Raw genomic sequence first — 24362 nt, forward strand, 5'->3', positions numbered from 1 at the left:
CACACACACACACACACACACACACATAAGTAACATTTCATTTTCTCTGATATCAAGTTATTTAAAAAACATGTGTGTGTTTGTATGTGAGTAAATATGTAAGGACCACCTTTGGAGTCTGTTTAGCGTTGCTTGCATGTATGTTTTTAGGGCTGACAACTTCATACTGGACAACCAGTTAATGGGTCCTTCAGTAGGGAGGTCTAACATTTCTTCTCTTATCAGTTGTTAAATACCTGTAGCTCTTTGTGTAAGAGTGGGATCCCATGAGATTTCTACCACCTATGTTGTCATTTTTCAGGTCAAATTGTATTGTTGTATTGTTGTGATTGACTGGGTACAGCTTCCCTGTCATAATGGAAGATAAATCTTGCCACAGACTTCCTGGCTATTTGGTTCTTACAGTGTTTCCGATCCGTCTTCCGCTGTTTCCTGAATCTTAGGTGTAGATACTGTGTTCTAGTCACTGGGGCTGGGCACCCCATGGTCAGGCGTTCTGTGCACTCTGACCAGCGGTGACTTTCTGAAATGCTTACCATCTGCTGTGAAAAGAAACTCCTCTGATAAAGCGTGAGAGCCACACTCATCTGTAGGTGTGACAGACAATGTTAGGGATCATATAGGTTTAAGAACATGGCAGTAGTAGGTTCCCCTCTGTGATTTGTGACCTCACCAGTCGCGGGTAGTTGACTAAGCTTACAGCACTAGATAAGATCCTTAGGATGAATGGGCTAGAATTCCAGTTGGACGGCTGTTAAGTTACCTTTTCTACTTTTGTTTAACATCAATTCGTTGTCTTAGAAACATATTCTATTTGTTTTCACCTGTAATATTAACCAAAATCATCCTGCGAAGGGAAATTTCATTCCTTACTTGTACTGCTTTAAACTTGCTAAATAATTTTACATACAACCATATATTAATAATTCCTGTAATATTCTACTAAGATGTTTAAGTTGCCCCATCCTGAAAACTGGTAAAGGGTTGGGTGTTAGCTTGTCAAAATTGGCTTGTATGTGTGAATTCACTAACTGATGGCTAGTTAATATGTATTAATTATATCTGGTTCAGTATAATATTAGTATACACATATATCTCTATCTATCTACTTATATATCTATACATACATACAAACCTACATGCATACATACATATTATGCTCTATGTTAAGAAAATGCATGATTATCAAGGTTGAGTACTTTTTTCCAGGTCACGGAGGCATGAAGTAGGTTTCTGAATCAGTAGCTTCCCTTTCCTATCATAAGTACTTGGGATAATCAGTCTGTAATCAAAAGGTGTGTTTTAAAGCTCAGTTTTGGAAGTTTTAGCACATAACTAGTAAAGGCTTGTGTTGTGGTAAACCATCACAGTAGGCATGTTTAATGGAGCCCAGTTGTCATCTCATAGCCCACTGTGCTCCTCGAAGGCATACCTCTAGAGGTCCCCGTGGGTACTACCTTGTAAAGGTTCCACCATTGCCCATTGGTGCTAGGGAATGGAGACCAAGCCTCCAGTACGGAGCTTTTGGGGGACAGCACAGGTCTAAACCACAGTAATGCCAAAGCTGTTTCTAGTCTCATGATCCAGGCTCCTCCAGAAAGCTATATTTCTTCCCCAGAAGTCATGATAATGACAAAAGGAGTCTACAAACAAGAACTATCCTAGGAAAACAGGAGACTATTTAATTTCATATTAGAAATAACTATGAGCTGATCAATAGTGGTGATGACAGATTCATTGAAGAGAATTGAGAGCCCTTCGGAAATCACTTTAGTGATTAATTTTATGCTGAGGGTGAAGGGAAGTGGGGGACTGCAGTGTGTCTGTATCTCACACAGATGGAGCTCGCTGATAGGGCTGAGGTTTGATAAGGATGAAAGGAAGAATTGCTATAAAGTCTACGCATCCAGGGTGGGCTTGGTCAATGTACACACATGCTTTCTATAAGGAAATAAGAGGGAATAGAAGGCGACTGTTGTGGAATTTGAGCTGGCAGGCTCTGAGTGAGCCTTGTTAGGGTGAGGAGCACTTTCAATCATTCATGGGTCTGTTACTCAACTGTCTGTGATATTTATAGCATACTCATTTATCCCTAGCTTCATAGCCCAGTTCTAGCCAGAAAGTTCTTATATGTGTGGTGAGCTGCATCAAAATCTTTCAGTAGTCAAAGGGAGAATTTTTGAGCAGCAATACTGAAGTGTGATTATTTGGACACTGATTGGCTAAATGTCTAAAAATCATTAATTAGTTTTAAACCTAAAATGATTTTAGATTTAAATCATTTTAAATCTAAACAGATTTAGAAAAGGCTTATATAATGATACATGCTTACTTTCTGATGTGGTGATTGTCTTTGTTTTGTTTTTAACCTAAATGAATTAAGAATACTTAAAGCTTTATTTTCAAGTTTATCTTTGTCTGACATAGAGTTTTACTATTGTAAATTATCAGAACCCATCTAGGAAAGGCTTAGGCTAGCAGATAGCCTTCCTGGAGGTGCCCCACTTTTTTGCATGGACTAAGATGGGTGAGCTCTGAGAGGCAAAGTACCAAAGAGACTTCATCTCAGGATGGCTTCTTGCAACTAATCTGCCTTTCCTGCCATTAGGAAATTAATATAATAATCCCTGGGCATTAGATCACCCTATCGAACAGATTTCCTGAAGATCAACATAGAGATTAACTTTCATGAATTAATGCTATTTAAACGAATTAATAATTTTATAAAATTCCTGAACTGATTCACATAAGTTTTAAGAGTTAGTTCTAGTCGTTTTGCTAGGCAGATGTAATAAAGTTAGAATCAAGAATTAAATGTGCCCACTCCTTAGAATAGCAAGTTAGGGCTCCATAATAAGAAATACAACGAGCTTTCACAGTTACTCTAAAAGAGAGAAACCGGCTTGGGACAAAGTTGTGTTCAAGGAAAAACATTCATTCTAGGTCAGATCTGAGGATGAAGCCACAGGCAGGTGTGCACTATGATAATGCAAGGTAATGTAAAACTTTTGCTTTGAACTTATAATGAACTTACAGAATGAAACACTGCTTTGAACTTAATATCAACATCCTTTTGTAGCTCCCATTTTGTGTTACATTTTACCTATGAGGTAATTTTGTTTATAAAAACACCAGAGAAAAGAAGTAAAGAGGATGGGTTGATTTGCAGAACTCTGTTCTATCTATTCATCCAAATGTGTATATGTCTGTTTATGTGTATGTGTGTAGGTATATGGGTAAATATGTAAACACACATGAACACTTGTGGGGTTGATTAAAACAGGTGGTTGGGCTCAGCCAAAGTATGTATATGTATGAATATGTATATGTCTGTATGTATTTGTGTAAAGGATTATCGCATATTTGCCTGTGTAAAGGATTGTAGTTTTTGTCTTTGCTATCTCTTTGGTTTACAGTCAACTAGCCTGACAAGCAAGGGGGTCCCAGCCCACTAACCAGAGTGCTAGTGATAAATCCACCCCTCATAAACCACAGATGTTAATTCGTCTGAAACCATAGGCTTCTCTGGCCCCACAATAACAAGTAATCAAGGAAGAAGATTCAAGGGGAGTAAATATTATTTATACTAAGCAACTTGTACTTTCACAATACCGAGTTTTGCTCCACCCTTTCCTGGCTGCCTTCTAGAGAGAACCATTGCTGGGGCAAGCTCCTGGCACTAAGTCAACCCTTTACCCATGATTTACATGTGTATCAAGCCCCCAATCTTGCTTATGGTGCCCAAAAATGTCTGGTAGAGACAGCTGTGACATTATGAATCCAGTTGGCCACAGACGGATCTGCAGTGAAGCATGAGGCCATATTGGGTTGGTGATCTATGTTTATAGCCCCCTGTTAAACTTTCAGAGACGCAACCCTAAATCACCTAGCAGTGACTACCCCCCCATTTAGTATAAATAATTGGTGGACGTGAACTGGAACTTTCATTGCTAGCGATCAGGACTCTCACCTATAAGAACCATTCATCTTAGTGTACTTTCACTCGTTAGCTCATTTTTGAGTCTATTAATTCTAGTCATCGAGCACCTAGGTTTTTGGATGTGATATAGTCTTAGCCCTTCTTGTTGCTGAGCTGTTAGGATAATTAATTACTTCCCTTTCCAAGAAACTGTCTGTTGAAGTCTCCACATGTTTGTAATGGGTTTGGGAGTTCAGCTTAAAGTTTGAAAAAATTGAAATAAAAATCAAAGGTAGATTCTAAGAGATTAACTCAGAAATTTTACCTGGAAAGTGATGTTTATGCAAGATTTTCAAGTTCTATTAATAGCGGAAATACCAACCCAAGTCCACATGGTGTAGGATTGAAATAGCTAACTGTGGTGTCAAGCAAAATTAAAATTATAATTGCCTTCCAGCAATAAAAACTAATTCTGAATCTATGCCCAACAACGGAGTATGTGAAATTTCACAATTCCAGTTTCTACAGTGATCTTCCCTTTGGCTAAAATTATTGAAGCAGAAAAAAAAAAATCAAAGAATTATGTGTTCTTTAGAACCCAACAGGGAAATGGGATTAAATGTCAATTGATGTGCAAGTTAATGAAGTAGTTGTTGGATGTTTTTCTGCCAGGTCTGCACACTTGTAAAGTATTTGTCAAAGGCAATAAAAATAAGACTAATCACTGGCCCTCATACATCACTGTTCTTTAAACCTTCTGGCTATTTCATAAACAGCAGTACTTCATCTGGACTGTTATAGCAGGTAGGACCCACTGTATGCCCATAGCTACAGAGAAACAGTTACTATACACCTCTCATCATAGAGGACTCTAGGTAAGATGGGTAGTCATCCTGCATTAAGGAGCTCTACAGGCAGTTTAGAGAAAAGCAAATACGCCCAACATGTCAAGCTTCCTAACACCTTCCTCTGTGTACAAGTTCTCCATGATTCAACTCCATTTTGTTGATGTTTCTAAAGCTTAATAAACACAGGCCTACCCATGACATATGAACATGAATATTCCATTCATTATAAATTAAACAAATGTTTTGTGATCATTTGCCTAATTCAGGCAGCACTGTAGATGCTGGGACACCAGCAGAGAATAAAATAGCTCAAGCCTCTCCCTTTTTTTCTGGAGCTTATTATGCTTAACTATGTTTTTAATCTGGGATTTCAGCCAAATGGTCATATTTATTGTTTATTCATTTTTGAGTAACCAGCAGATATCATGTATAAAATGCATACAGGATCTAGCTTATATATAATTTTTCAGAAGAGGCTCATACCTCTTTCTCTGTTGGAAGAATACAATGTATTCTTGAAGAATGTAATCCTGCCATAAAGTAGATGATGAAGGTGGTAAGAGCTGATGAATTTTCTCTTTCCCTCTTTCCTTTGTTCTAGCCCAGTGATTCTCAACCTTCCTAATACTGCAGCCCATTAACACAGTTCTTCGTGTCTTGGTGACCCTGGCCATAGTATTATTTCCCATGTAACCTTATGATTGTAATTTTTGCTACTGTTATGAATTGTAATGCATATAGCTGATATTTCCGATGGTCTTCAGAGACTCCTTTGAAAGGATCATTTGACGCCATTAAAGGGGGGGTCACAACCCACATGCTGAGAACCATGGCTTTAGCCCTTCATGGCCTGGTCTATACTAGTCCCCTTAGCACATATTATAACAGTATTTTTGACTTGATTTAGTCTCGTGGTGACCCCCCTGAGGAAGGTCAGAGTGTGACAGATGCCAGGAAAGGCACAGCAGCTGCCTGTTGTGTCTTCTTCTGAGTTCTTCCTTCCTCACCAGAATTACAGCTCTTTAAGTTTCCAGCATTCTTGCTTCAGACCACAGGGCCTGTTCTGTGATCAGGCCGAGTCCAGCTTTTCATTGCCTTACATCCAGAATAAGCAAGTGTCTCTAGGGAACATGCACAGTTTTCTCCAGTGTACTGCCCCAATTTCTTTACTCTCCGATGTCTTATTAACATTTAAACAGATTTTAGATGGATTGTTATTATTGTTTTTTACTTGGACTTATTTTTGTTGTTCTTGGCTGGATCATTGATCTGTTGCAAGTATATTCAGGCTATCTACTAAAACAAAATATGATGCATTCACACACACACACACACACACACACACACACACACACACACACACACTGCCCCCCTCATGATTTTTACTCATTGGTAAAGTGTACAGAAAGTAAGATGTCATTGAGCATACTCATCAAAATAGTGTCATTGAAAATGCTGGACAGTTGCCAAAGCTGATACTCCAAAGTGCATTGATTTCACTGTCTCATAGCTATTCAGTGATGGTCGCGGTGCTGAACTGGGTAACAGCAAATGTTCACTTGGTGTTCACTTGGGCACTTTCAGATTAAAGTACTCAGGTCAGAGAGCCTAAATCAGAGGGTGTCCAGTATATGTGGAGGCTCAGAGTAGTGGCTAATGCTACTGTTGGCTTCTTACTCTGATTCATCAAGGGCCTTACATCTTCATCATGTACTAAAGTACAAAGGAGATTTTCCTCATGTTTTTATATCTCCATTAATACTTGCAGGAGGCAGGTATAGCATAATCATTATGAGTTTAGATGGGAGAGGCAGGAACGTTTATATTCTAATCTTACAATTTGTAATGTGCTTATTTAGAACCAGTTGTGGAACTTTAGACCTTGTTCCCAAATCTTTAAAACCCAAGTAGTAAACCACATCACTGTATCTAGATGGAAATTGATGGATACACTGTACTCAAACTACACATTGCAAACACGCAAGTTCTCATAGCTTCACTTCTTCACATAATATGGAAATCCAATCAACAACTACAGTGTTTGCCCAAGGGTTTAACATGTTTATGGAGACCAGGGGTTCTTAACCTGTGGGCCCCTACCCCTTTGGGAGTCACATACAAGCTATCCGGCATATCAGACATTTACATTATAATTTATGAGAGTAGCAAAATTACAGTTATGAAGCAGCACTGAAAATAACTACGGTTGTGGAGCACCACAACTTGAGGAACTGCATTAAAGGGTCACAGCAGTGTGAAGGTTGAGAACCACTGACCTCGACTTCCAACTTGTAGAAAAAAAGATTGTTTTAAGAGTATAAAATTTTACAAAAAAAAAAAAAAGCTGGGCAGTGATGGCACATACCTTTAATCCCAGCACTTGGGAGGCAGAAACAGTTAGATTTCTGAGTTCAAGGCCAGCCTGGTCTACAAAGTGAGTTCCTGGACAGCCAGGGCTACACAGAGAAACCCTGTCTTGAGGAAAAAAACAAACAAACAAACAAAAAACAAAGCAAAACAAAAGAGTATAAAATTTTGTTCTTAAAAAAACTATTTAAATATATTTTTTCTTTTTTAAATAATGGAGCTGTTTAAAAATAATTCCAGGAAGAAAATAACCAAATTAAAGATGGTTTTCAATTCATCAGCTTTTAAAATGGACTTTACAGTTTTCAGTAGATAAACAGCAAACATGTTATTATCTATCTGGAAGCAATTCAAGAAGAAGCAGGTTTTTGTCAATACTGTAAATTATATGGTATCATCATTTTTAGGAAGAAGGGCCAAATTAAGATTAAAATAATTAGAGTGAAAAACTTTAGAGGTAAGAAAAACAGGGGAGAGAAATTTGATCCCCAGCTGTTATTTATTTACTCATGTGATATCAACTGGCCCAGTTTCCCTAGAGACGTGAGAAAAATAATAATTAGTAAAAATTAATAAGACGAGAAAGTAGAAAGGTCAATGGTCTGACTCCTGACGATGCTGTACCATGACCTATCTCTCCTTGAGTTGTAAAGACTAAGAATTGTGTCATTGCAAGCAAGTAGGAATTAGTGATCCTCTGCTCTGCTTGCAGACAGGAACCCAGCATAACTGTCTCCTGAGAGGCTTCATCCAGCAGAGAAAGGAGACAAATGCAGAGACCCACAGTCAATCATCAGGGGGTGCATGGGGAGCGTTGTGGGTAGAGAGGGGGCCAGAGGGATCAAGGACACCTCAGGAAGACCAACAGGGTCAACTAGCCTGGGCCCATGGAGGCGCACAGAGACTGAACCACCCACCAAAGAGCATCCAGGGGCTGGACCTAAGCCCCCTAATATTCATAGCGTATGTGCAGCTTGGACTTCATGTCGGTTCCCTAACAATGGGCCCGTGGGCTGTCTTTGACTCTGTTGCCTGCCTTTGGAAACCCTTCCCCTAACTGGACTGCCTGGTTGGGCCTCAGTAGAAGAGGATACATTTAGGCCTACTGTGACTGGATGTCCCAGGGTGGGGTGGTACCCAAGGGGTGCTTCCCCTTCTCTCAGGAGAAGAGAAGGGGGTGATGGGGAGGAGAAGATTTGTAAGAGTGGAACTGGGAGGAGAAGCAGGATGGGGCAGGGTGGGCATGTGGGATACAAAGTGAATAAATATATAAATTAAAATAAAAATAAAAAGATTAAGGAAAAAAGAATTAGCTATATAAAACTGAAATGAGGCATTAAACATTCTGATCATTGTTTCTTCCAGTAATAATTATAACCACGCATACCAAATCAAATTTTACTTTAGTTCACCGTGCAGATTTCTTTCTTAAAACTTGCCAGTGTTCTGAACATTATCCTGGTGTGAAGCACCGAGGCCCTGTCCGGCACCTTTCTGTTGGTTCTAACTTGACAGAACAAGTCTTTCCTCTCCTCTGTGTCAGGAATTGTCTCACCTCTGCTCACACTTGAGCAAGCATGAAATGAAGCCTTTGCTGAGGGTTTCTGTCCCAGTGTTCAAAAGCTGATGCTGGTCTTGCAGCTCAAGGGTAGACTGCACACAACAACGGCCAGATGCTCAATCCGTTTTCATATCTAATTGAAACTGACCCAAACACCCTCCAAACGTCCCCCTGTCTTTGCAAATGCATGAATTAATGTGAGATGATAGTCAGGGAGCTTGTTAGGGAAAAGGCAGCATGCATCTATGGCCGCACTGGGGAGCTTTGATTGGATACCTCTCTCAGACTGAGCAATGCCATGTGTTTGTGTCCACAGAGCTTATCTCATCACGGACTATATGGGCATCCGCAATGAAAGTTTCATGAAACTAGCTGCTGTGGGGACCTGGATGGGGGACTTCGTCACAGCCTGGATGGTAAGGAAACCTCAACGTCTCTCAGTCTGAACAAATGTCAAATGGAAGGCGTGTCCGTAATGTTGGAAGGACATTGTGGGAAAAATGACTGATTGTTTTAAGAACACACATTTGTAAGTATGTACCAGTGTTGAAAATGAATTGCTCATTTTGTGGGTACAGAATGGGTTTTGTAAGCATTAGTGTAGAGATTATATTCAACATCCGTAACCCTCAGAACGTGACCAAATGCAATCAGAATATATGTATGTATACATATGTGCTTCTTGATGGAAAAGTCCTGCCTGTGAAATTCTGAATAATCTTTAAGAGGCCGTTGTTTGGACACACACAGTTGCTAGGTAAGGAATGCACTTTGATCTGTCTCAGAAGGCCACCGAGAACATTCTATAGGCAGCCTCTAAATTTGTTTTCCTCCTTGAACCAGTACCTCACTGGTAACTAAGACTTTTGATAGACCTTTTCAAACTTTATCTTTTGAGAATTTCACTCAAGAGCACTCCATACCTGCACCAATGCTGTGTGTTCTCTCCTCATTCTAACCCCCCATGCCTCTGCCCACACTGTCCACTCGAATGCCTGACTTTCTAGGTTTATTATTGTAATATGTATACAACCTGCTGCTGACCACCTGGACATGGGGAGAGAGCTGACTAGTTTGGCTTAGGCAACCTTTAATGGATTCTTCTTCAAAGGAGGTCGATGGTGTTCCTGAGGGCAGCAGCTAAAGCTGTCTTTAGACTTTTACTTGCATGTATGCAGACATACAGCCATACGCCCATCCCTAGCCAACACACACGTACAAACTCAAGTTCATTTAAAAATGGCTTACTTTTAATGAGTGACAACAGTGATCAGAAAAGGCTACTCCTAGAGTTCAGGCTGTGTCATATTACAATTTTCTTTTCCATTAGTTAAATCTATTTAGGAGGAGGTACACACATTGGAAAATAATATAATTGAAATTTGGCAGGTTATCATTTGAGAAAATTCTACATTAATTGTGATTGCGATTTTTTTTTTAGCTCAACTCTACAAAATACAATGGAAACGAGATCCAGATCAAGTTTTCAGAAATATGACTCTGACCTTGACACTCATGCTCCGACCTTCAAGAAATAAAATACCATGTATATAGATCCAATTTTCACATTTCACAAATGGATTTCATAGTTTCCATTTTTGTTATATTTCTTTTATAAATATGAAATGTGTGGCTCTAGCCAGGACTTAACATGCCGAAGTATGTGGCAGATGTAAGAGCTTTTTGCACTTGCTGTTGCATTATCTAGGCCTACTCCACTGACAGAAGGGAAGGTCACTGAGCCAAACCTCATCTTGCCAGGACTTCTGGTCCCTTAGCACGTCCCACCACACCCCAGGCCTGGGTGCAGCTTGTCTAGAGTTGCCCTGACATTTCCAGTGCTGAGGTAGACAGGTGGTGTGGCCTACCACTTCCTGGTTTTGCTCTTGACAAAAGTCAATGAAGGAGTAGCAGAATTCAAGACTTACAAAAAAATTGCCCTGCCGTTTGGAAGCTCCTTCCATCTCAGTACATAAGCCATTTACTGTCTTTCTTGGGGTGTCATTGTGTGTGACCTCTTTCGATCCAAGTCTCCAAACATTTCCTCACTGTGGCACTCCTGTCCGTCGAGAGCCCTGCCTCTGTGGTGTTGGTTTGTTTGTTGTTGTTAGATCTTCTTCATTAGGCTCCTTCAAAGGAATGTGCGCAGTGTAGCTTTGACCTTTAGTCCTTTCTGGTTGTGTTTCCAGGCCTGTACATGTCTGCTTTCTTACATGCAAGGGTAAGAGGAACACAGAGAATCTGCCCGCGATGCTGTCTTTTTCTCAAAAACAAACTCAGATTCACAGATTACTGTCTGCCCCTTTAACGCCTCCTGTTTGTGCTTGCTAACCTGGCTCTTTCCTCTTCTACAGCTCGCTGCTTTATTAGAAAGCTAGAAAGGAATTGAGAATGAAGAATAGTGTGTTTTAGTCGTAACCACCCACTGTGAGCTCGAATCCCACGGGCGACCCCTCTTTTCCTTTCTGTAAACTAGGGTAGAGTTTGGGGTCTCTTTCTGCTTATGTTCTATGAAACAGTGACCTTTTCCCACTAGCCTCAGGTAGAAATGGCAAAGTAAACGCACGCTTCTGCTTTGCAAACACAGCCACATAGGGGGAGGGGGGATTCCCACAATGCGGTCTCTATTCCCACTCCTATTCACTGATGGGCAGCAACTTCCCAATAAATATTTATATGCCTACATGTGTGCGCATTGATAACACTTTAAAAAATAATATTTTTCCTCATGAGAGGAATCTCAGGTAGCTTTGACCTTCGTGTGCATAGAATTCTCAGTATGGAATGAATATCAATGATGACAGTGACCTTCAGGGAAAAGCAAGTGACTTTTTACATTAACAATTGTATATTAACTCTTAATGCACTTCTATAGAGGAAGACTTTTCTTTTCTGGAAATAATTCTCAGTTTTCCCATGGTTTATAAAGGCTATCAAGATTGACGTGATCCAAAGGCAGGAGTGATCTGAGACACTCTGTGAAACATTCCTGACCATCACATGACTGAGTGTCCACCCGTGTCTTGGCTTTGCAGGAGATCCTGTGTGTAGGATAAACGCACTCAAAGCCCTGTTGAGCTTACCATTTTTTGTTAATTGTTATTTTTTTTTTAAATAAAAGAGATGCATAAAGTGTCGAGCATTGTAATCAGCACTGGGCTGCACTGTTGCCATTTTTAGGAGCAGAGTGTTGTGTCCTGAACACGCGTGTAAAGCAGAAGAAACCCTGGCTATCTTGAGCTACAGTTTCCTTGTGTCTACTGCTCTGTCACTCAGGAGCTGATAGCTCCAGTTTTTCATGCCCCAGTCCACCTCCCCTGAGGTCGAAAGCCGTTAGGGTTCTTTGGACATCAACACAAGACTGTTGCTTTTCATTTCCTACCCGAGGAAAGAGGCTCCCGCTGTCTTCAGCTAACCATTTCCGGTCCCACCCCTACTATCTCCCCTCCTTCTCGCTTTTCTCTTCTAGCAGCTAATTCTATGATTCATGACAGTGAGAAGGTTCTGGTGAAGTAAGGAGGAAGGCACAAACACAGCGACCGGAAGGCATGCTCTGTGGGGACATTTGTGTTAGCACTGTTAAGTGCTAACTGCTTGGATCCTAAATGCTATCTGCCATGAACATGCCTCGGCATGTGTGACCAGGGGTGGCTTTGGGCAATCATTGACATGTGGCAACACAGCAAAGACTCTTCCACGACGTTATGTCACAGATACCTTAAAATAACTTGGTCGTCTCTCTCGTTAGGGTTTCTAACATTTCATTGGGGCTGACTTACAGTTTCAGAGGTTTAGTGCCTTAGCATCATGGCGGGAAACATGGCAGAACACAGGCAGACATGGTGCTGGGGAAGTAGCTAAGAGTTCTACATCTGGATCTGCAGGAAGCGGGAAGAAAGTGAGATAAGATCTGACTTGTGCATCTGAAATCTCAAAGCCCACCCTCAGTAGCATACTTCCTCTGGCAAGGCCACGCCCACTCTGCCAAGGCCAAACCCCCTAGTAGTGCCACTCCCAGTGGGCCTATAAGGGCCGTTTCCATTCAGTCCACCACACCATCTGTCACTTAACTTCACCTTTATTTCCGATGCTTCTTGTGTCACCTTGTGTAGCACTGTGTTTGGTTTTAATACTATGCTCTCTTGAGAGTTCTTTAGAGCCAGAGATCCCTATTCAATATCTACCTGAAGTGCGGTCCCAGCCACTGTGATCCCTGAGTATTTCAGGGTGGCAGAGTGTGACATAGATGTCCTGTCTAGAGCTGAGCACACCATGGTTCCTTATGCACGTCACCTGTTGTAATGTGTCAATCACCTGTGTTTATCACTGTCCGCTGCAAACAGGAGCATCTCTGCTGGGGTTGAGAGATGCTCTGATCTCTGAATACAAAGGTTAGAACTTAGGGGCAGTTTAATGCTACGTCTCTCTAGCAGAATAATTTGATTATGGTCTCCGTCCGTGGTGGGCATGTCTTGCTAGGCCACTCACTGTGCAGCATCACAGCTGGGTGAGACTATTCACTACCTTCCTCCTCTAGTAGTTCTTGGGGGAACTTCCAGCACCATGAAAGTGAGTTAGCAAGGATGAAATATTATTTAGGATATTAGGTTGCTTTACATATGAATATTCTATTAGCTGTCTGCATATTTGAATGTCAGTTGCTACCTTCTTTACTATATTTTCTACTTTTTTGGAAGCTGAATTTAATAATAACCACATGTTTTAATTACCAATTATTAATGAATAATTAATTATGGGTTAAAAATTAATATTATTAATTAATAACATGCTTATATATTTTCTACTTTTTTGGAAATTGAATTTCATAGTAATGAACCACATGTTTCAATGACCAATTATTAATGATAATTAATTGCAATGAAATATTAATATTGTTATTAATTAACAATATTTTTTAAAAAGCTGTATCTGTTTACACAGAAAGTGTCAACACCGCCTTCCTTGGCTAGGAGCTTCTTGAAGGGAGCAGATAATACCAGTATGCTCACAGCTGTGTTGCTAGCAGTCACCATGGAGCCAGGCATCAAATAGATACTGAAGAAATATTCACTCTGTTTCAAGGCTGTTAAAACCTGTAGTGGCTAGGAGCTTCCATGATCCCCTTCTGGCTGAGGAGCTACTGGGCACGGAGAGTCACTTTTGTTTGCAGATGTAGACACTGACAAATTGTCCATGCCTTAGTGGATGACTCTATAGCTGTGCATCTAGAGGTGCTAGTTAAACTCAATGGTGTGTGTGTGTGTGTGTGTGTGTGTGTGTGCGCGTGTGTATTGAAAGAGAACAAGAAGTTGCGAGGGAGATGTTTGGGGCAAACTCAGGGAAGTTGGAGAAAGGCGATGGGATGTAGATAGGAGCAAGATACTAAGTGGGCAAGGAGTCTTATCCCTGTCCAATGAGCCATGTGCATTTGATAGCTACTGGAGAGGAAAAGTCATTTTCTTCATTGGAGTGGCACTGGGCAGGCCCCATGCTCAGAAATAGTCAGACACAATGAACAGGACTCCATATTTTGTTTTGGGTCTGTAAAAAAAAAAAGCTACAGAGAGCACAAAGTTGGGTGGATAGGAAGATGGGGGAGGATCTGGGAGGAGTTGGAGAGAAGGATGGATATAATTAAAGCATGTACAATGTCGTACACAATATTCAATGCAAACTCTCCAAGAATAGATGGAACATTTTAAAAATGAAAAGAAAGATGTCTTATATACATGTTGAAATTTTCAAAGAAACTATTTTTTAAAGGAAGTGTTTCTTTTTAAAAGCCAGGCGTGGTGATGCACACCTATGTTGTAGTAACTTGGAGATGGAACCAGGAGGCTTGTACTCGTGGTCATTCTCTTCTCGGGCAAGTTCCAGGTGAGCCTGGGTTACATAGCAAAGTACTTTTGAAGGAGAAGATAGTCCTAAGAGAACATAGTACTGTTTTGTTTTTCTTTTCTTTCTTTCTTTCTTTTTTTTTTTCTAGTTCAGTTCTGTAACTTAACTCCGCAGTGGCAGTTCCAGTATGCTGGGGGAGGGGAAGGAAGACAGTGGCACTGGGCCAGAGACATGGTGCCCACCCGCTTCCCCCTTCCCTCACAGCGTACTCCACAAGGCTGTGCACTTGCTCATGCTAACATGTTTCCACTGCTATGAAGGGACGCACCTATGACGAGTCTTGAAGTAAGAGATTGTTAATGGGATTCTTACTGGATGGTGATATAAGAGGCATGGGTATAAAGCCAAAGCTTTGTCACATGGAGTCCCCACAGCCTCCCTTCAGTGGTTGGTCCAGGGCCCTGCTCCCAGCTATGAGGAGAAGGCAGAGGGACTGAGATCTGTTTCCTAAGCCACTTGAGAAAGGAGAGAGTCCTACTCAAGAGAGAGGGTTGGTTTAGCATCACTAAAGGCATAGATCTGAAAGTCACTTGATACTTGGTGGTTATCTTATTCTTCTGGGTTAAGGTTCAGAGAACAGAAGAGTGGTAGTGAATATCTAAACAGTTGGAAAATAGAGGTCCCTTTTCAATTTTAATATAGAAAATATAACATTTATAATTACATGTATATACAAATCTAAAATGTGGTAAGTTTTTAAAAACCATATATGGTTGTTACAGGCTAAAGAAGGAAAGAATAAAGGAATGTTTGGTCTTCATTTCACCAAAGTAAGAAATATCTTTAGCTATTTTTTTTCTTGAATAGGGGCAAGAAAGATAGGGTCATGCTTAAGAGCACCGGCTGCTCTTCCAGAGGACGTGGGTTCAATTCCCAGCATCCACATGGTGACTCATAACCATCTATACCTCCAGTCTCCGGTGATCTGATATGCTCTTCTGGTTTCTGTGAGAATTGCATGTATGTGGACCACAGACACCCATGCAGGCAAAACACCCATGTACATAAATGAAAAAAAAAAAAAACTGATACATTACTACATTTTAAACTGTTCCGAAAGAGCTAAATTTATCAATGAACAATAACTGCAAAATAACCAACATCAAGTCTAGCTTGTTATTCTGCCTGAAACTGATCCTGACAACTTGTATTGTGATGGATGCCAGGTTTCTAATTCTCCTTCACTGATTTCTCAAAAATGGCAAAATAAAAAAAAAAAAAAATGAATTTGATTTACTGCCTGAAATAAAGCAAGTCACAGATTTACTGAATTTTATAATAGAAATTAACTTAAACTCTGAAACACAGATTAGAAGGATAGAATTAACAAATTCTTTGAACAAGTGGAGCTGACAAGCAGGAGTGTTGTGAACCAGGCTTTTAACCAGAGGTGCCGGTCCCAGGAGCGGCTGGCCTCGGGAACATTCGCCTACCCATTTGACTTGGCTTTCTCCACTTAGACAGTGGCATTACTTCATAACCTTCCTGATAGCACCATGTTTGGGACAATTCATATGCTGCATTTCATGATTTTATACATCGAAAATGGAAACTGGGTTGATTATTTAATTATGCTATGTGCCACTAGGGGAACCCATATCAGGGAAACGGAGGGTACATGATTGATGGAGTGTTAACTACTCTGTAGTTGGCTGCATGAATCTGGGAGAGCAGGACCTAAAAGTGAGGCAGACTGAAGTTTCATGCAATAGCCCACTTTATTCAAAGCATCAGACAGTTTATACTGTAGGCATAAAGAGGAGTCGCGTGGGTAAAAACATGTTTTCTATAGAGGTGAATAAACAAATAACAGTAGACAGCTGTAATGAACAATCCAAAGGGAACCCACTCTTATCCACTACGCACAGAAGCACATCCCAAGAACAGTTCTGTTTTTGAAGTTTTTTAAGAAACTGAGGCTACAAGGCTCTTGTCTCGTTTTCTTGGAGTATTCTTATCAGCACACAGAATTCTCATATAATTGAGAAAGTGATCGTCATGGGTAATCAGAAAGAGGAATGGGAGGGAGAAAGGGAAGAAGGAAGCAGAGATGTTGTCATGTGACCTCCTAGAGGACTGCCAGGAATCTGCTATGCTCTGAAAGGAAGATCCAGGCAAAGAGCCAGCACAGACCACCATTCGGACATACCCAGGGACACAAAGGTCTCTGGTACCTACATTTTCAATCAAAATAATGCAGCAACGATTAAATCCTCCAAACATGGACAGTTTGATCATTTGATGGAACTAAAAAGTATGTGAAAGCAATTATTTTTTACATTTCTTTTCTGTTCTTTAGAAGTTACTGGGTGTGGTCATTTTGCTTTAGCCAATATAAATATTTTAATGTCACTAAAAATATTTTAGCTTTGTGTTTTTTATTTCTTCAAAAAAAGGTCTCACTAAAAAAAATTAATAAGCCAGGAGGGTCTAACCTCAGATAGTATCACAAATGGATCAAGAGCCTTTTAGTTTTCAGGACTGTTGGATTTGGAAAGGCATAAATACAGCATGACATTTAAGAAAGGATTTCTTAATTTTAAGGAAAATCTAGATGTTTATTAATAGAAGCAGGGAGTACAGCTTTTGGTATCAGTCTTCTAACATTAAGACCTACTCCCAAAAGTAAAAATATTCCATTGTATGTATTAAGTATTTGATAATTAATTATATTCATTTGCTAAAAATGTATGAATATTCTGTACTAAACACAGAAGCATCTTGGGAAGCGATGATGGGTTAAAGCGCAGTGAACCTGTGAGACTCTGAGGGCATCTCTTAGAGACAGACATTACCAGCCCAGCCAGCTTGTTCTGGCTTTGTTTGTTTGTTTTTCCAGTTCTGTCTCAGCTTTAGATTCCTTAGTTCTAGTACACCTTATTCATCCTTGGGACACACGACCCTCCATCCACACATTCTTTATGACTTTCCAGCCATAACGCTCTGTGCCTATTAACTTGCTGTTTTTCCGTCTGTGTCTGTTAAGGTGCCGTTTGCCCATCATCCTGGAGGGGCTTGATTAAGTGTGAGGAGGCACTACTATCTGATTTGTCATGAAATGGGGGTCTAGTTGTTAGTATCAGTGCAGATTAGCATGATCAAACAGGATACTCTTTGGGATGTTTAAAAATGGATGGAGCTTCTCTAGGACTCTGTGAGCCAAGCATCTCTTCAAACATGTCATTTGATATTTGGAATAGTGCTTATACTTACTGATTTATATTAATATAACTATGCTACATATATTCAGAGTAACATGTACACATGAATATACCCATACATCCATGCACACATAACAGGAGATTTGCATGTAACCATATTATACAAATACTGATATAATTATGTAGTATTACATGCCCCATACATATATGTTAGATACCATGTCGCATATGCTATTCTATGTATGGGCACATAAATGCATATTTAGAAGTTCTTTAAATAACAGGAGTGTTGAACAAAAGGTAGAAGAGATGAGTAGAAGGATCCGTTACTCAGGATATTAAACAAAGAGTCCTCTCATTCTTCTTCATCCTCCCACCTCCCCCACCCTTCCTCCTTTCTCTTTCTCCCTCTTCCTCCTCTTCCTCCTCCTCCTGTTCTTCTTCTTCCTCCTCCTCTTCTTTCTCCTTTTCTTCTTTTTAAAATAGCCCTAAGCAGACACTGAGATAAAGAGTATATCATACCCTTTCTCAATGTCATATTTGAACTCAAACAGTATGGTTCCAAATTTTGAATGAGTTCAACTACTACACTACCCTAATTTGGGAGGGGAGACTTTAATACCACATGAGATAATGCAGTAGCATTTGAGTTGATTTTCTTTCTGCTAGCCTGTCTATTAAACTGGTTGGAGTTTAGCATCAACCAAGCAGATTGTGTATCTGTCCTGGCACAAGTTGATGCTACTATAGCATCTAACCAAACTATCACTCTTCACAGTGTGCAATTCAGCTGTTGCTCTGGTTCCCTTTGACAAATGTCGGTGGTGCAAAGTCTATTTTACCTGGAACTGGAAGGGAGTTTAGGTTTTATATGGACTAACTTTGTTTAAGATAGATGCTGCAGTTTCTAGGTATTTAAGTGCTAAGTGGTTTGTTTATGTGAAATTGCTATCCTTTAGCAGTTGTTTGCCCCAAGGATTTGGGGAGTACTAAAGATTTTTATGTTCATAAAGTATGCTGCACTTGTGGTTAAATGTTCTATAAACATCAAAATGAAATTTATAGCAAGGAAGCATTTTGTGCTTAGGTTTTGTTGTTATTGCCTTATAAAAGCTGTTACACCAGGATGCAAGTGTATTTGAGTGAATTATGAGGAGATCTGGTTAAGAGACCTCTCTCTCTCTTTCTCCTTCTGTCTCTTGGTTTAATTTCCCTCCCCTCCTTCCTTCTCCTCTTTGTCCTCTACCTTCTTCTGTATTTGAGGTTAGCAGTCAAACCTAGAGACCCATGCAAGCCAAGTAAACGTGCCACCATTGAGCCATACCTGCAGTCATAAAGAAGAGTTCATTAAAGCTACACAGGTGATAACCTTCTCTGGTTTTATTTGTCTGAAAGCTGACAGAAGACAATGAGCTAACTTTTTCCCCTGGCTGCTGAAATATACTAAGTTGTATTCTAGACCCTGGTCCAATGCCCTATTCTTCTATAGTCTACTGAGTAGCTCTGTGAAGCACTTAAGTCACTTTGAGGCCAACATGATGTAGGCAAGGAGTCATAATTACTTACTAGTCTAGTGCAACATCAAATAAACACTGCTGTCGTTTTTTTTTTTTTTTTTTTGAAGATATCAATTAAAACAGAAGATAAAGTCCACTTCAACCATTTCTTTGATGCATAGACCTGAGCCAGAAAGAAGGTTGGGATACCATGTGTGCCAATTAAGCAGTTCCAAATTGTTCTTGCTTTGACACCTGACCAGAAGATATATGAATAGCGATGCCAAGATTAACTATGTGCTTGACATGGAATCTGGAGAGATGCCATCATTTCCATTGAAAAGAACAGTATGTCTCTTACGGGTCTTAAAATACATTATAACAGATAAAATGAACCTGTAGCTACAGAAGAACAATGAAAACTTATCATTCTAGAGATCTGAGCACTTTTTTTGCCTGATGCATGTTATAATTATCCCAATTCCTCCTCGTTGGCAGTAAGGATGATAGACTCAATGGAAGACTTTTTGGCAGCCATGTTTATAGACTTTTCAAACATGGAAAATTAAAAAAAAAAAAGTTAGCAGCGAACCATGTTTAGCCCAGTTAGAAGATAGATATTTTTAGTTAATTTTGACTATGTAGAAACTTTTAAAAAAAATATTCGTGGGACCTATGCTACCTGAGAGTCACAGTCCCTGTTGCCCATCCTGCTCTTCTGAAACTAATGATATTCTCTGAGTCATGAACCCTGACCTCAAGGTACTCCTGAGGCTCATCTAGGACTTATTCCACACGGTGGGAAGGAGTCTATATTTAATATACATCCTGGTGTGATTTTAGCCTCAGTATCTCCTGATATCATATTTGCACTCTGTTCAAAAGATTTATATATATATATATATATATATATATATATATATATATATATATATATATATAATGAAACTCATCAAATCTATTGTCTCTGCATAACTTTTAGATACATCAGATTTTCATGCTGTAAAACTATAGGCTGCTAGTATTCTAGAACGTTATAGAATGTCTCTCATTCATCACATTATCCCCTCAGCAAGCATTGAGTGACTATGTATGGAATTCCACTAAAGAATGAGAGAGCGAGCATTGTATTGCCTCGAATGAGTGACATATGTCCAAGTGAGTTCCTTTTGAGACTTCTGGTCGGGGGAAGCTTACTGTCCTGCAGAGCTGTGTTCTGTTCCAACCATCCTTCAGGGATCACAGTCCTCAATCTGTTGTGACGATTTAATAAGTGACAGTGGCTTCCTAGGATAAACAGTAATTTCCAGAGTTGCAGATTCAGTTGTCATTTAGGCAGGCAAATCTGATAAAAAGGAAACATTTGCTATAAGGTAGAAGGGGAGCTGCTATTGGAATATATTCCCTGCAAAGACACATTAAACTTAGTGCAACACCCAAATACCAGTACTGCTAAGTATTATCTAATGTTAACATAATTCTGGCCCCCAGCTATTCTACCTATGAGTTTTTTCAGTCCCCCTAAATCCCCAACTTTGATGACTTGACTAAAGCAATCTGTACCAACAAATACCCTACCTCCAACAGAATTATTTCCTTGACCCATCCTGGCTCACTTTTTAAAACGTATTATTTATTTATGTTTTTTTAAAAAATCATTTTACCTGCATGTATATATGCACACCACATGTGTGACTGGTGCCCTCGGAGGTCAGAAGAGGCTGTCACATCCCTTGGAACTGGAGTCACAGATGAGCCACATTGTGGGTGTTGGGAACTAAACTCGGGTCTTCTAAAGATGTGGCAATTTCTTTGACCGTACCATCCTCCTGGTCTGTCTCTTGTTGGATTCATTCCATAGAAGTCTCACAGATGTGTTTGCCTGCTCTTCCATTAGGAGGCCTGCAGGTTGCTTGTTCATCTTGACCTATGCACAGAAGCCTGCCAGTATGAGATGTCTGCCATGCAGGGGATAGATGGGATTCCAGGAAACATGATGTATGTAGGAGATGTCGCAGTTACTGGATACCCTAGTAAAGTACCAGTAGTGGGCCTGGAGGATGATGGTTGCTTTATGCAGCTTTATAATCCTGAGACTTCATAGTCTTCATGGCATGGATGCTGAACATTCACGAGTCTATTTCTTCCAGGTTGGTTTTCCAGATTTAGGTCCCATCAAATCCTCCTCTGAAAGCGGTTCATGGTAACTGTATTAGTTACTTTCTGTTCCTGTGGTAAAACACTGTGACCAGCGTAACTTATAGAAGGAAAGGTTTGATTGGGCTCACAGTTCCAGAGGGGAGGAGTCCGTCATAGCAAAGAGTGTGGGGACAGACAGCAGGAGGGGTACCAAGAGCAGGATGCTGAGAGCTCACATCCCTTACAGTAAGCATAAAGCTTACTGGAAATGATACAAGTCTCAAAACTCTCCAAGCTCCGCCCCCAGTGACATACTTCCTCTAACAAGGCCACGCCTCCTAAACCTTCCCAAACAGCACCACTAACTGGGAACCCCATACAAGTTTGAATATATGAGTGTATAGGGGACATTCTCATTCAACATCCCAACAACAGGATGCCTTTTCTTCATCATCGTCGGCATTGTGCTGTCTGCCTGGTCTATTTGTGAATGAGAAGAAAAGGAGCAAGCTTTGTTTTAGGCTAAAACGGTGTTCACTAACTGAAACTGACCCTTGACAGGAACATTCAAAGAACTGTGTGGGGACTAAGGAGGCATTACTTGGGAACATCTATTATACTGTGTAAAAGTGTTCTTCCTCTACAGGCTTAGTCCTGTCTAAGCCAGTACAATTCAGGAAAGACAAGAACTGAGACCTCTTATACTGCTTAGCACTTATGCTGCCCGAACATATGTGGCTCAAATGGGCAAAAATCATGTTCATAATAATACTTACTTGAGTGTTAATGAAATGCGTGTTTTGGTGGCCGGGCTGGTTGTTGCTAGCATGGGTGCAGAGACACCTCAAGCTCCTGCTGTACTTACTGACTGACTTGCTAAGTTTGGTATCTTCATAGAGACAGTGTGCAGATGGATCCCTGATGAACATGCATGGTGCAGTTATGAAATGAATACACATATTAAGATGTCTATGCTCTTCTCTCATGAAGCCCGTCTCTCTGCTCCCACCTTTCCTTAGTTGTCTATATGTCTTTGTGTAGAATTGAGACCTCTTGAGCTTTCCTCAGTCTGGTTTGGCATGCTCGTCAGTGTGATGCTTGTCTGGTTCACATCTGGGGATCCTTTGAGTAATGGATTCTGCACAAATTATACCAGCCCTGATGAAAGGCTAGCAAGTATCCCTGCAGCCAGGATTTTGATACAATTACTCAGGACTATTCCTTCCTTTAGTTGCAAATGGCCTCCTATCTAGCTCATAGGACAGAGAAAAGAGTCACTTTGTAATTTTGCTATTATAATGCAATGCTGTTGGAGGGCAGTCATTTTATAATTGCACCCATTTGTAATATGGTATCACCTACATAAACTTCCTTCCCATCTATACTCCCACTGGATGACCTGCTCTTTCAACTCTCCAAGGGTTGTAATTTCATTCTGCATCTCTCATTCAGTGTTAGTAAGTATCGCTGCCACTCACCCAGGGGAGGCTGATTTCCAGTAATTATTACTTAGGTAGTATGGCTGTTAACTGCTGTGAGGTAAAAGATAAATCTTGTGAAATTATGGCTGCTAATACTATTGGTGTTACTTCATTTAAAAAATTACAGTGTTTCATAAATGAGAACATCTTAAAATATGACTCACAATTTGCATTTTCTGAATGAAGACAATTTGCTAATTTTAACAACCTTTTTTTTTTTTTGTCCCAATGCGCTGTAGCTCAGCCAGACATGAATTGATATCAAGACAGTATTTTCACTATTTTACACAGCAAGCTTTTTCTTCAAATGAGGTCAGCTCTAAGTAGGCCACTCTAAATTATAAATATACCGGATGGTAGTGTTATGTCATTTGCCAGAAATTTCTCCGCTCACAGGTATTGAGAGATGTAGGTTCCATGAATTATGTATAGTGATGAAGATGCATGAGGAAGTGCTCGCACTCTCTGAGGTGCAGCTCAGGTGTGTCTTAAAAACAAAACAAAACAAAAAAAAATGAGGAAAGCCTCAAGCGGGCGAGCCAGTCTCCACTTTTGCTTTCAGTGACTGAGTGTTCTAGCTGGAAAATGCAGAGGTTCCAAAATATAACCTTGCGGCCGAGTGGAGACCTTCCGCTTTAGCCACCACAGAACTCCACTTTTCCGTTTTCCTCCTGCTGGGTTCTGAGGTCTAAGTAAAATCTACACCGGATCCCAAAGCAGCAGCTTCGTTTGAGTGGTTTCCTTGTATGTACTTGTAGCCTTGCTTATTTTAGTAGTCTAAAATAAGGTGATGATTGTGCTAACACACGAATCTCATATTCTCGAAGAAGGATCATACGCAGGAAAGCAGGAGACTTGGGACCAGAGTTGGTACAGGAGAGTGAACGCCAGTAGAAGATGAGCGAGGGTGGTATTTTCCCAGCCAATGGACACTAATCGGGCGCCTCTCCTCTGATGTTTCTATCGCTTACCATGTCCACAACACTTCATCGACTTGTCTATAAAAGTGAGGTTTAGAGTCAATGAAGGGCTGACAACAGAAGCGTGCCAAGCAAGCCCAGGGGAGTCATAGGAAGTTGGGAAGCGTGGATTGTAATTCAGAAGTTTTGAGAAAACAGCTGTGCAGGAACGGTAACTTTTGATGGGAAGTAGATCTTGACAGAAGCTCAGATCCCTGATAGTTCAGTGCTGTTCATTTTGTCAACACAGAGGAGAGAGAGAGTCTTATGGGATTAAGCAAACTCCAGGGCTAAAAATACAGTTTGACATTTCTTGAATGCACTTGACAAGACTCCACATAAAATCGCATTAGCATTCTTTCCAGTTAAGAGAAGAATTTTAAGGAAGACTGAGTTCTTTTATTCAAATTCACACTCAAGTTTTTTAGTTGCCTCAACACCTAAAAATTAGATATGATTTGGCTCCAGATGTTTAAATGTGTGCTATTTTAGCACGAGTGGGAAATTTTAAGGTATAGAAATAATATGATATC

At 40.3% G+C, this 24362-nt stretch overlaps 1 protein-coding gene across 1 annotated transcript in view; it reads left to right on the top strand.

Moving 5' to 3' along the window:
* Window positions 1–24362, top strand: part of Tmem117 (transmembrane protein 117) — a 437088-nt gene that overhangs the window by 225441 nt on the left and 187285 nt on the right. Inside the window, exon 4 of the mRNA XM_021216188.2 lies at window positions 9012–9111. Coding sequence (XP_021071847.1) covers window positions 9012–9111 — 100 coding nt within the window. The remainder of the gene's footprint in view (window positions 1–9011; window positions 9112–24362) is intronic.

The sequence above is a fragment of the Mus pahari genome, chromosome 17 (assembly GCF_900095145.1).
Source record: "Mus pahari chromosome 17, PAHARI_EIJ_v1.1, whole genome shotgun sequence".
NCBI lineage: Eukaryota > Metazoa > Chordata > Mammalia > Rodentia > Muridae > Mus > Mus pahari.